The sequence below is a fragment of the Lacerta agilis genome, chromosome 17 (assembly GCF_009819535.1).
Source record: "Lacerta agilis isolate rLacAgi1 chromosome 17, rLacAgi1.pri, whole genome shotgun sequence".
Lineage (NCBI taxonomy): Eukaryota > Metazoa > Chordata > Lepidosauria > Squamata > Lacertidae > Lacerta > Lacerta agilis.
This window is the reverse complement of record NC_046328.1, coordinates 30991043-31005182: the sequence shown is the minus strand read 5'-3', so window position 1 is coordinate 31005182 and position 14140 is coordinate 30991043. Positions and strand designations below refer to the sequence as shown.

Sequence of the window (14140 nt, the reverse complement as noted above, 5' to 3'; positions counted from 1 at the left end):
AATAGGCACATGCTTAGGGCATCAAGGGAAAGGGGGCACCACGTAAATTTCCCATTGCCAGATTTTTAACATTAACGGTCAGACTGCTCCGCTGAGCGTTCAGTTTCTCAGCTGAAGCATATTAAAAAATTCCAGCAGAACTACTATGCAACAAGGCAGGCTGGATGCCTTGACTCTACTAAGTATAGAAGCAGATGTGTTAAGTAAGGATCCGATCAAAGACTTTGCAATTAGAAAAGGTAGGAGAAAAAGATTCAAATATAAATAAAGTGGAAGTATATAATAACAAATATCATCCCCCATCTTACTATACATTTTGTTTCTAAAAATAAAAAACCTACAATTTATTGTTGTTTATGTTTTGAATTAGATATATATGGAGGGGGGCACCAAAAACTTTGAAATGCTTGGGGCCTCTAAAGGTCTTAATTCGGCCCTGCTGATCTCCCACTAACTAAGCAATGTGCCATCGGACTGGTGAGGTACCAGTTCCTCAGACCCAAAAATGGCACCCGTGAGGTTCCTAGTTCTGGTTCTAGGGGCCTTGTTGCTGCTGAATCTGCTTCAGTGGACTTCCGCCCATCATCCTGGGCTCCACGGCCCCTCTGATACCCCCCCCCCAAGCTCAGAGCCAGGAACCAGGTCTGGATCCTTAGCTGTTGACAATGTAGCCTCAGACCCAAAGCCCTGTTCACTGCTGGACAGATCCAGCCCTTTCCCTGGTCTCCCCAAGTGCTGATTGCCCCAACCCACTCCAACCACCAGTCCCTGAGCCCTTACCTTCATCTGAGAAGTAGGAACGCAGTAGATTGTTCTGGGTTTCTGGTGTCAGAGAGAGGACATTTATGCCAACCGAGTCAGTGATGGAGCCCCCGAAGCCTTTGATGATTTGGTACCGCTGGGCCGGCTCCAGAACCAGGACCAGGTCTGAGAGGCAGAAATACAGAAGGAGAGAAGGGTGTGCTTCCAGCAGGAGTGAGAAATCCACCAGGGCCTTTTCAGTGCTGGCTCCCTGGAATGCCATCATTATTACCTTTCCAGGGGAATTTGAAAATATTCGTGTTTAGCCAGGCATATAGAATCAAAGAGTTGTAGATTAGGAAAGGAACCCCCAAGGGTCATCTAGTCCAATGCAGGAATCTCAACTAAAGCATCTATGACAGGTGGCCATCTAACCTCCAAGGAAGGAGAGTCCACCACCTCCTGAGGGAGACTGTTCCCCTTTCAAACAGCTCTTGCTGTCAGAAATTTCTTCCTGGTGTTTACTCAAAATCTCCTTTCTAGTCATTTGAATCCATTGGTTCGGGTCCTACCCTCCGGAGCAGGAGAAAACAAGCTTTCTCCATCTTCCATGTGACAGCCCTCTAGATATTTAAAGATGGCTATCCTATCTCCTCTCAGTCTCCTCTTTACCAGGCTACACATACCCAATTCCCTCAACCGTTCCTCATAAGGCTTGGTTTCCAAGCCCTTGATCATCTTGGTTGCCCTCCTCTGCACACCTTCCAGCTTGTCGATATCCTTCTTAAATTATGGTGCCCAGAACTGGACACAGGACTCCAGGTGTGTGGGCTGACCAAGGCAGAACAGAGCAGGACAATGACTTCCCTTGACCTGGAAGGTTAAAGAACCTCGAGATCACTGGGCTAGTGTCATGGACTGGCTTTGACAGCTAGCTTGCAAACCATCCCAACTCTCTGATTCTCTCACACCCAGAGGACCCCAAAAAGTCACCAGCGCTTTCATGCAAAGCTGTCACTTCCCCAAAGCCTCTTGGGACAAGGAAGCCTCGACCTGCCGGCCAAAAGACTCCAGGGAGTGACCCAGGCTCATTTCTCCAGGGAGGGAAGTTCCAACAAATGCTGCTTGTTCATGTTAAACTCCAGTTGTTGTTCATAAAGCAAATATTCAAGGCTGTATGCAAAGTGGGCCATTGTCATCTCCATGTCAATGTCATCTTAATTTTGGGGAAGGCAAATCGCTATACAGAGAGATTTAATAATGCAGAAAAAAAACAGGATAGAATATTTTTGATTTTCCTCTCTGCATTTGTGTAATTATGTTTATGTGGGTTAAACCACAGAGCCTAGGCACTGTCGGTTAAACCACAGAGCCTAGGGCTTGACGATCAGAAGGTCGGCGGTTCAAATCCCCACGACCGGGTGAGCTCCTGTTGCTCGGTCCCTGCTCCTGCCAACCTTGCAGTTTGAAAGCACAAAGTGCAAGTAGACAAATAGGTACTGCTCTGGTGGGAAGGTAAACGGCGTTTCCATGCGCTGCTCTGGTTCGCCAGAAAAGGCACAGTCATGCTGGCCACATGACCCGGAAGCTGTACGCCAGCTCCCTCGGCCAGTAAAGCGAGATGAGCACCGCAACCTCAGAGTCGGACATGGCTGGACCTAATGGTCAGGGATCCTTTACCTTTAGAATCATAGAATCATAGAGTTGGAATAGACCACAAGGGCCATCCAGTCCAACCCCCTGCTCAAGCAGGAAACACCATCAAAGCATTCCTGACAGGTGGCTGTCAAGCCTCTGCTTAAAGACCTCCTTTACCTTAATAGTGAAGTTTTACGCGAAGCAATAAATGAGAAAGAAAAAGCAAAAAGCAAAGAAAAAGTGGTACCTGGGGTGGTCGTTTCCCCCTGGAATTTCCCTTCGCTGCGCTCCATCCGGCTACTTGACCTGCTGCTTTCGTACTTGACGAAGTGTCCGGCGGGCGGGAGGGAGACAGGGTCCTGCGTGTCGCAGTAGGTGCTGTTGCAAACGCAAACCATCGAGTCCCGGCCAAAGAACTTTTGGATGCAGGGTTGGCTACCTGGATGGGATAAGGAAGAGGTCAGTTGTTGGGTGGAGCAGAGCCAGACCCACATCTTCACTCCGAGGCCCCCCGGGAAAGCCAGGCGTGGGGGGAGGAGGACAGGGCAGTCCTTGTAAGGGGACTCAGCATGGCAAAAAAACAACAACAACAACAACCCAAAATGATCTACAGTGGTACCTTGGTTTATGAACAACTTGGAAATAGAATGCTGCAAACCTGGAAGTAGATGGTCCAGTTTGTGAACTTTGCCTTGAACTTTGAGTGTGTTCCGTTTGTGAATTGAGTCCCTTGCTGCTAATCAGAGGCTTCCTGTTGAGTCCCGAGCAACACAGAAGGTGATATTTGGAGCTTTCGTTTTTGCTGCTTTTTTACCAGTGTGGTGTAGTGGTTAAGAGCGGTAGACTCGTTATCTGGGGAACCGGGTTCGCGTCTCCGCTCCTCCACATGCAGCTGCTGGGTGACCTTGGGCTAGTCACACTTCTCTGAAGTCTCTCAGCCCCACTCACCTCACAGAGTGTTTGTTGTGGGGGAGGAAGGGAAAGGAGAATGTTAGCCGCTTTGAGACTCCTTCGGGTAGTGATAAAGCGGGATATCAAATCCAAACTCCTCCTCTTCTTCTTCTTCTTCTTGTGTGGCTTTCTCGGTTTTTTGACTGTGCCTTGTTCTTTGTTTTATGGGGCTGACTTGTGACTGTGTGGAACCCAGCTATTGATTGATTGATTGATTGTGTGACTGCAGAAATGGATAAAAGCCCCCCATCCGAACAGTGACTATCATCAGTGCATATTAAGAAAAATATTAATTTTAATTTTTATCATCTACAATACTGTCTTATTTCATAGTACAGTACATTGATGATGACCTCGTTAGATAGGAAAATTCATGTTAAATTGCTGTTTTAGGGGTTGTTTTTTAAAAGCCTGGAATGGATTAATCCATTTCGCATTACTTTCTATTAGAAAGCATGTCTTGGTTCTCAAACACTTTGGTTTTGGAACGTACTTCCAGAACGGATTAAGTTTGGGAACCAAGGTACCACTGTGCACACATTATACTGGGCCGCTCCCCCAAACAGTGTGACTGACCCGTGGGGCTCTGCATGGCTTTAGGAACGGCCCTGTTCACACTGCATCATCCAGTTGCAGGTCGCACTTGTTGTATACTGATGTTCCCGGTCGTCTGAAACACAGCCCACCGGTTGACCCAAAATAATTACTCTGCTCTGCCCCAGCCAATGCAGTCCCAAAATAGTCAAGAGAATTCTATAAGCATAATGACTACACAGGCTGTGGCCTTCATTAGCCAGTTTCAAAAAGCCTGTCAGCACTGTGAATCAGAAAAAGCATAATAACAATAACATTAATAACAATAACAATTTATATTATTGAGAGCCAGTGTGGTGTAGTGGTTAAACAGCAGTGGACTCGTAATCTGGTGCACTGGGTTCGCATCTCCGCTCCTCCACATGCAGCTGCTGGGTGACCTTGGGCTAGTCACACTTCTCTGAAGTCTCTCAGCCCCACTCACCTCACAGAGTGTTTGTTGTGGGGGAGGAAGGGAAAGGAGCAGGGTGGATTTGATTTAAATCAAACTGATTTAAATCACGATTTAAATCACTAGTCAGTAAGGCTCAGAGTGGAGTTAAATTTTTAAAAATCAAATTTTTAAAAATTAAATCGGATTTTTTAAATTTAAATCAGATTTTTTGATTTAAATCCACCCTGAGCCTTACTGACTAGTGACATTCTCCCTGGAAAGGAGAATGTTAGCCGCTTTGAGACTCCTTCGGGTAGTGATAAAGCGGGATATCAAATCCAAACTCTTCTTCTCTTCTTATATGTTGCCCATCTGACTGGGATTCTCAACAATTATAAAACCACAGTAAAAGATCCAACATTAAAAAGTTCCCCATACAGGGCTGCCTTCAGTTGTCTTCTAAAAGTCAGATACTTGTTTATTTCCTTGACACCTGACAGGAAGACGTTCCACAGGGCAGGCACGGCTACCGAGAAAGCCCTCTGCCTGTATTCCTGCAGAGCATTTAATTTTAAAAATGGCATAGTGCCCTGGAACCACAGAATCAGAGACAAGAGCACTTTGGCCTCTGCCATTGGTGAGGAAATGCAGCAGTGTTCCACGGGAGGCACCGCAAATTACAGAGTGGTTTCTCCATCAATGCCTCTTCCCAAAGAACTGTGGGAATTCTAGTTCTGGGAGGAGAATATGGGTGTATCCTAGTAACTCTCAGCACCCTTGACAAACTACAGCTCCCATAATTCTTGGGGGGGGGGAGCCAGGACTGTTTAAAGTGATATAGGGCTTTAAATGAATGTGGCCTTAGCATCTAGCTGTCTCTAGCTGTGCATCCAGGAAACTGCTCCCTGCTGGTTCACCTCAATTCTGCACTTCGGACATGAGGTAATGATTCTGGCCCCGTGAACAGGCTAGAGGAATGAGCAACAGCTTTACTCTTCAGAGCCTCCGGGGCCAAACTTGTGCATCAGCAACTGGGCTCTTGGTTCAGGCCGTCAAACGACCGTCTTCTCAAAACTAAGGGAATATCTCCAAATAACAAACTCTACACCAGGGGTCAGCAACCTTTTTCAGCCGTGGCCCGTCCACCATCCCTCAGTCCTTGTGGGGGGGCGGACTATATTTTTTTGGGGGGGGGGAAATGAACGAATTCCTATGCCCCACAAATAATCCAGAGATGCATTTTAAATAAAAGCACACATTATACTCATGTAAAAATACACTGATTTCCGGACCATCCGTGGGCCAGATTTAGAAGGCGATTGGGCCGCATCCACCCCACGGTCCTTAGGTTGTCTACCCCTGCTCTACATTTTCTCCCCAGCGCACAAACAGCTTCACCGACGTCTTACTCACCCATCACTCCAGTTGCTATGTGCAGCAAGAGCAAACCCAGAATGCTGTCTTGGAAGAACCCCATCGTGGCGCCGGAGTCCAAACAGTGTCAAGGCCGGACGAGGACAGATCAGTGAGAATGAGGTGCACCGCAATGAGTCTTTGCATCTGCACACAAGAGGAAGAGACTTTAAGGAGCGATTCGCCTGCCCTCACTGCGGATGGATGAACAACTGCGTTCAGATTATTGGCCAAAGAATCCAAGTGGCTGTGGGTGGGCCTTGGAGGAGGAAGGGGAAGGGGACTCGGCTCAGTGGGAGAGCCTCTCTGCCTTGCAAGCAGAAGGTCCCAGGTTCGATCCGGGGCATTTTCAGGTAGGGCTGGGAAAGAGCACCCTCCCCACAAAGGAGAACCTGGCAAATTTATTACACAAATAAGCCCCTAGCCTAGAGGCACAATGGGTCAGAGCATCCGGCTGTTAACCAGAAGGTTGGTGGTTTGAGCAAACCCACGGACAGCAGTGGGCAGCCCTGACCCTCTCCCCTTCAGAACAGAATATTTTACACAGACTATACAATAAACCAATAAAACGGTAGAAACAAATAATAAACAAACACAATTTACAGTTGTACTAAAATTAAAATAATCCCCAGCCCCAACTAAACCTTTATCCCACCCCCAACACAGCAAAAACAATACAAAACCCCCAAACATTTTAAACGCCACAGAGTAAAAACTATTTAAAAACATTTTAAAGCATTTTAGTTTGCTCCAGTGAGTCTGGGTTCTTCTGCATTTGCAGCAGGGCAATGTATGATGATAAATGCTGCAGACAACTGATTTAAATACTCAAATATTCAAATCAGGGGTGTGTGCTTTTTATTTTTTTAAATATTATTTTTTATTATATTTTTCAATTCAACAAATTATCTCAAACAAAAACATACAAATCTACCTATAGCCTCGCTCCGTCAAGCTACGACTTCCCTCCCTCGCGTCAGCAGGTTTTCTAGTCCAACCTAATCGCAATTTCTTTTTGGGCTGAAAAAGCCGCCCTCGGCTTACACTCAGGTGAGGCGGGCGGCTGCAGAGGGACAAGTGGTAAGAAAGGGATCCTTTCTTGTTGCTTGTCTCCCCTTGCCCTGCCGATCCCCCATCTGTGCCTGCTCTGCGCAAGGCATTGGGGAGGGGAAAGCGGCGAGAAAGCGCTCCTCGACGCTTTTTCCTCCCCGATGCCTTGCACAGAGCAGGCACTGCTCTGTGCGAGGATCGCCGCCGCCGCCTCCTCCTCCTCCTCCTCCTCCCGTCCCTTCTCCCCGAAGGGGAACAGAGGTAGCGATGGTGGCAGCGGGAGGAGGAGGAGGAGGAGCATCGAGCAGGCGCGTGAGCCGGCTCAGCCCCAGAGAGCCTGTTGCTTTTGCCCCATCCCATCCCAGTCCACCCCTGAAACCTTCCCAGTGTCTGAAGAAATGTGCACGCACACGAAAGCTCATACCAAGAACAAACTTAGTTGGTCTCTAAGGTGCTACTGGAAGGATTTTTTGATTTTTGATTTTATATTTTGTCTTATCCTCCCTGTTAGTTCAGCAATATGGAAGTATTCCATCATTTTAGATAGCCAGTCTGTTTTAGTTGGGACGCTGCTGCTTTTCTAATTTTTGGCAATCAATATCCTTCCTGAGCGTAGTCACATACATAAATATTGGTCTGACCGTTCTTTTTATTTCCTCTGACATGATACCTAGGAGAAAGGATTCTGGTTTTTCCCCAAATGAAAATCTAAACATTTTTTTCAATTCGTTATAGATATTTTCCCAGAATCCCACTATCTCTTTGCACTCCCACCACATATGTAGAAAGGTTCCTGCCCTGTTGTTGCATCTCCAACAGACATCACTACAGTTTTTATACATTTTTGCCAGTCTGACCGGGGTCGAATACCATCTGTATTGCATTTTCATTACATTCTCTCTTAAATTATAGCATGCCGTAAATTTGATATCTCTTTTCCACAGCCATTCCCATTGGCTCATCATAATATTTTCCCCTAAATCCTGGGCCCACTTTACCATCACTGTCTTCACTTGCTTCTCCTTTACCTCCCATTCTAGGAGCAAATCATACAATTTGGAAATATGTTTACTTTTAGATTGGATTAAGTACTCATCCAATCTTGACATTTCTTCCTCAAATCCTTTTTGTTTATCTTTTGCCAATCTCTGATAAATTTGAAAATATTGCAGTTCAATTTTTTTTAAACTTCCTTATATTCTTTAAATTTAAGTTTGTTATTTTTCTTTTCCAATAATTCCTTATATGTTGCCCAATCGTTATTCATATTCTTTCTCTTTACTACTCTGGAAATTTATTATGCCAAAAATGAAACCTTCGTCTGGATGTAAATATTAAGATTAAGATTAAATCAAGTCTTGCTCACTAGTGATTTAAATCGTGATTTAAATCAAATCCACCCTGCTTCAGATGAATATTTCTGTGACTGTTATTATATCTAATTTCAATGACCTTGCTATTTCTATTTTTACTTGGCGCAAATGAATTCAACTAGTCAATATGAACTGATAACAGCAGGAACAAAAACAACTGAGTCATCATCCGGCTGAGAGAAATGTCATCTGCATTAATTGCATGCGTGGAGCCAATCCGTGATGTCAGGGAACTGTCCCCGGTGCAGCGCAAGGTGGTGGAAGGGCTCTTGGGATGCTACAGAGAGCCCTGGCCCCACCTGACCAGCAGTATCTCCTCTGGCAGCAGAGGGAGCAGTGAGGCTTCCAGCGGGGAGGGGCATGGGTTTCAGGGGATGGAGGGTCGAGGCTCTGAGGATGCCAGAGAGACCCTGTACTCCCCTAGTCCAAGGGGTGATGAAGGAGGCATGCAATTTCCATCGCCCCAAAGGTGTTGAGGGGTGAAATAAAAGGATGGAAAATGGGGTTTTCGTATACCGAAACTCTTTTGTTGGGGTCAGAACCGGAAGGCGCCATTCCTGGATTCTGCCGACGTTTGATACAGACATGAACTAGTTAGCTCTGCACTGTATATTGTTCAGTCGTTCAGTCGTGTCCGACTCTTCGTGACCCCATGGACCAGAGCACGCCAGGCACACCTATCTTTCACTGCCTCCCGCAGTTTGGTCAAACTCAGGCTAGTCGCTTCGAGAACACTGTCCAACCATCTCATCCTCTGTCGTCCCCTTCTCCTTGTGCCCTCCATCTTTCCCAACATTAGGGTCTTTTCTAGGGAGTCTTCTCTTCTCATGAGGTAGCCAAAGTACTAAAGCCTCAACTTCAGGATCTGTGCTTCCAGTGAGCACTCAGGGCTGATTTCTTTAAGGATGGATAAGTTTGATCTTTTTGCAGTCCCTAGGACTCTCAAGAGTCTCCTCCAGCACCATAATTCAAAAGCATCAATTCTTCGGCGATCAGTCTTCTTTATGGTCCAGCTCTGTACATAGTATGCACAATAAAACTACTAAAGGAAAGGTCGGAGTTTTGCTTGGTTACTCATGAGCAACTAACCGAGGACCTTACACGTGGATTGGTCAACTTAATTTGCACGCTTTTGCCTGAGCATAAAACCATCTTCCTGAAGGGAACAACTCTCCTTCCTTTTAGGACATGTGATTCAATACCAGCAAGAGAGGCTCTCCTCTCCAGATCCAATTAGCAACACAGCATCCTTATTCTGGGCTAGCTACAGTTCCCGATCTGGCTTCAAGGGCAGCCCCATGTAACACACATTGTAGTAATCAAGGGCTGAAGTTACCAGGGCATGGATAACTGCGGCTACTCACTGTCTGTGCATCAGCCTCAACCCAAACAATGTTCTTCATGCCACTAAGGCTACCTGAACATCAAAAGATTAAGTTAATTGCTTTCGTTGGGCTGTGTTCCCTATCTGTTAAGGCAAGTACTGTGTGTTCCAGAAGTGACTGAGCCTGCCAATTATTTCAGTCAATAGTCCTGCCCTTGAGCTTGTTTTTAATTCTACTCAAAAAACACATTTTGAAATCTGTCTTTGCAACTCCTTGGAGCCATGCATTTCAAAGCAGAACTTAGCTGACTAGCAACACTTACGACAATTAATAATTATCACTGTTATAAACAATATTACCGTTAAAAATGCATTATTATTTTAAGTATTCCGCAAGTGCATCCCAGTCTTGACCTAAGACAACCGACACCGTGAAACAGCCACAGGGATCGTGTCCTTAGTGAGTTTACAACCAGGATGGCCTCTGAACATAATCTTGGCTTACCCTCATGGGTATCACAAGGGAGGGGGGCAAAGAGGGGCAGGGGGCAGCCCCCCTCTCCCCCCAGAATGAACCATAATCCCCAAATCCCCAGCTTTCTTTAAAAAAAAGAAAAGAAAAAAGAGTACGTTTCTAGCATTGGTAGAACCTGAGATATGAGGTGAAAAAGTACAGGCCCTATCCTTCTCATAATTTTTGCAAGAAATTAGCCTGCTCCCCCTCTTTCAGTCTTTCGTCTTACTCGCCCCACTAGCAAAAACTCATGCAGACCCCCACTTTTCCAAGTGACGCTGGGGACCTGTGTCCCTCGAGATGTGCTGGATTCCAGCTCTCTCTCTCTCTCTCTTTAAAATTGTTTATTGATTATTATAATTTAACAAAGGGGAAAACATCTTAGTCCGACTGTTATTGTATGACATTACAAAATAAAATTTTACATACAGCGTTATCTTGTCTGTATTTTGTCTTTTGTATCTTAATTAATCCCCTTTCAACAAAGGAAGGAAGGGGGGGAGAAAGAAAAAAATAAAAACAAAAAACAAAAAATATAAAACACTATATATATAAACTTGCATACCTTCATATTCACAAAAAATAGTTCCACGAGTCCGACTTCCTGTTAAATCCCTTTGCATCTACCTCACAGAATGTGATCCAAACAATAAACCTTCATATATGAATTTTCCAATACATTCTTGAACATTATACATCCAAAATTTCCAGCTCTCAGCTGCCAGCACAATTGACGGTCAGGGACGATGGGAGTTGTAGTCCGTCAACATCCACAGAGCGAAAGGTTCCCCATCCCCTGGTTTAACTCACTGCGCCACACGGCTCTTTAACCTACCCGTCAAGCTTCGCTCTCTCCGCTTCAGATTAGCAGTTGTGGGGAATTCACCTACCGCCTGCCTACCTCCATGCCAACCCTCGGCAGTTTTATCTGCACCGCCAACTCACCCACTCTTGTCACACCCCTTCTGCAGGCAATGCTCCTCCCCCTGGCTTCCCTTTCTAGGCCAAGCCACCCTGTACCAGCATGAAATCAAAGGGCCTGCAACACCACATAAAACTGTAATTTAAAAAAAAAAGCTAATCAGTAGCGCTGATTGCCCAAGTGCTTTTTCAGAACGTTCTGAAACCAAATCTCTGCAAAGATCTCACCTGAATTCTTGCAGGAGGGGATCAGTCAGACTCAGACTTTGATTGATGCCAGATGGCATCTGTCTAGAGAGACACACACCTGCTCAACCCTCCTCTACGCCCCTGTGAGTGTGTTTATGTGATCCCTGACTGGTTGGGACATGTGTCTGGGACAGCAGTGACAAAGCTGTGACCCTCCAGAAGTTGCTGGACTACAACTCCCACCCTCTCTTCCCACCTGCCCCGCAAGGTGGGGCTAGCTTGCCCAATACTTCTGGGGTGTATCATTTTGAAGTAAACAATAATTACTCCTGGAGTAAACAACATTTAGCGAGATATACCCTGTGCAACGTAAAGCTGGTGCATTACCCATAAGCCGTTTGTGGTAACTGAAATATGCGACGACTTCCCTGTTTTTTCTCCCTATAAGCTAAACAAACACACACACACACACTAAATAGTACCTACAGTGTTCTTCAACACCCTTCCCCAATCTGGTGCCCTCCCATCACCTCTCACAATTAGCTAATGGCACCAACACCATCTAAAAGACTCCAGGTTCTCCCAGCCCTGCCTTACACCTCTGTTATGTGATCCCTGATTGATTAGGACACGTGTCAAGGACAGCGTTGAGGCCACCCAGATGTTTCTGGACTCCGACTCCCATCATCCCTGACCACAGCTCCTACTGTCAGGAAGTTCTTCCTAATGTTTAGGTGGAATCTTCTTTCTTGTAGTTTGAATCCATTGCTCCGTGTCTGCTTCTCTGAAGCAGCAGAAAACAACCTTTCTCCTTCCTCTATATGACATCCTTTTATATATTTGAACATGGCTATCATATCACCCCTTAACCTTTTCTTCTCCAGGCTAAACATACCCAGCTCCCTAAGTCATTCCTCATAAGGAATCGTTTCCAGGCCTTTGACCATTTTAGTTGCCCTCCTCTGGACACGTTCCAGCTTGTCAGTATCCTTCTTGAACTGTGGTGCCCAGAACTGAACACAGTATTCCAGGTGAGGTCTGACCAGAGCGGAATACAGTGGTACTATTACTTCCCTTGATCTAGATGCTATACTCCTATTGATGCAGCCCAGAATTGCATTGGCTTTTTTAGCTGCTGCATCACAATGTTGACTCATGTCAAGTTTATGGCCTACCAAGACTCTTGGATCCTTTTCACATGTACTGCTCTCAAGCCAGGTGTCACCCATCCTGTATTTGTGCCTTTCATTCTTTTTGCCGAGGTGTGACATTTGTATTCCCCATGTAGCTAGGAACACTCCCACAGTGGCATGTGGCGCTGTGTCCAAATTTCATCGCTGTCACTCAAGCGGTTTCGGTGAAAAGTGGAAACCAACGGACATGGACAGTTTACATTTTTTATATATATAGATATGCCGCCCATCGGACTGGGTTGCCCTAGACACTTTGGGTGGCTCCCGACAAAATATCAAAAACACAATAAAACATCAAACATTAAAAACTTCCCTATACAGGGCTGCCTTCAGATATCTTCTAAAAGTCAAGGAGTTGTTTATCTCCTTGACAACTGATGGGAGGGCGTTCCACAGGGAGGGTGCCACTACCGAGAAGGCCCTTCACATATATGGAGCCAAAGCCGTTTAGGGCTTTAAAGGTCAGCACCAACACTTTGAATTGGGCTCGGAAACATACTGGGAGCCAACATAGATCCCTTAGGACCAGTATTATCTGTTCTCACAGGAGCTGCCAAGATGGGAAGCTCGCAAGCGGGTACTGAGTGCGACAGCAACGCTCTCCTGCAATTGGCATTCACTGCCTCTGACAGAGGAGGTAGAACATGCAAAGAATGTCTGCCCTATCCTGGCCTTTTGCAATTTATAAGGAAGGAAGGAAAGGCCCTAGGATCTACAATATTTATACTACTACTGACAGTTGAGATCTCTAAGAGTCCAAATTATGTATGACGCATGGAATTGTATTCAATTATTGTATCAAGTGATTTAGACATGTGCAAATTTACTTATTAATTTGTCACATTTACATCCAAGGAAACACACTGAATATTTAGTTCTAATTATATTTGTACAAGTGAGGACAGAAGAAATTGGATTATAGATATGGAACATAGCATTAAACGGAACTGTGTGTGTAAAAGGGGGGGGGAAGGGAGGGAAGCTCTATTTTGCAAAAAGTTTACAATGGAAACTTAGAGCTGACTCTTCCCCATCCTTTATTATTTACGGAGTGAACTGAAAAACGCTAACAGGACTTGGAATTTAATTCGGAAACCGAGGCACAAAGGGCTATCTGCAAATTCAATTGAGAAAATTCAAAAACTCGCAGCGGACGTCATTCAACTTCCGAGGCGCATTCGAAAACGGAAGCATTTACTTCCAGGTTTTCGGCGTTCGGGTTCTGAAACATTCGTCAACGGAGACGTTCGAGAACCGAGGTACCACTGTAATAGGGAGAATCATGTACTCCTTGGAAGGCACATCATTTGTAATAGCAAACAAAGTACAATTAAACCTCCTGGCACAGAGCAATCTTTGGATTCCAGACTTCTGGAATCTGGAGTCACATCTAAACCACATATTGATACGGGGAACTGGTTCCAGACTGTAATTTCCCATTACTTCTGGCATTCCCGGGGCAACTAACCATTGCATCTGTCTCCTCTTTTTAGCAGGGTGTGAGGAAGAATCAAGCTCCTCTCTGGCTGGCGGATGGGACCAAGCTTACCTGGTGCTTGAGAGAAAAAGGCAGCACCCACCATTGGCTCAAAGGGCTGTGGCAGAATCCAGAGCCCCCACCCTCCAGCTGAGAGGGTTGTGTCCAATTAAGGCATATACAGTCGTACCTTGGAAGTCGAATGGAATCCATCAAATGGAAAACGTTTGGAATCCAAGGCGCGGCTTCCGATTGGCTGCAAGAAGCTCCTGCAGCCAATTGGAAGCCACGTCGGACGTTCAGGTTCCAAAGAACGTTTGCAAACCGGAACACTCACTTCCGGGTTTGCGGCGTTTGGTAGCCAAAACGTAACGAATCGCAAGGCATTA

General features: G+C 45.7%; 1 protein-coding gene across 1 annotated transcript in view; it reads right to left on the bottom strand.

The window, feature by feature from the left end:
* The window catches only part of GBA (glucosylceramidase beta), a 29434-nt gene that overhangs the window by 8865 nt on the left and 6429 nt on the right, over positions 1 to 14140 (bottom strand). Inside the window, exons 2-4 of the mRNA XM_033135860.1 lie at positions 5711 to 5857; positions 2627 to 2818; positions 781 to 927 (exon numbers count right to left, since the gene is read on the bottom strand). Of these exons, the coding sequence (XP_032991751.1) occupies positions 781 to 927; positions 2627 to 2818; positions 5711 to 5774 (403 nt within the window). The 5' untranslated portion in view covers positions 5775 to 5857. The remainder of the gene's footprint in view (positions 1 to 780; positions 928 to 2626; positions 2819 to 5710; positions 5858 to 14140) is intronic.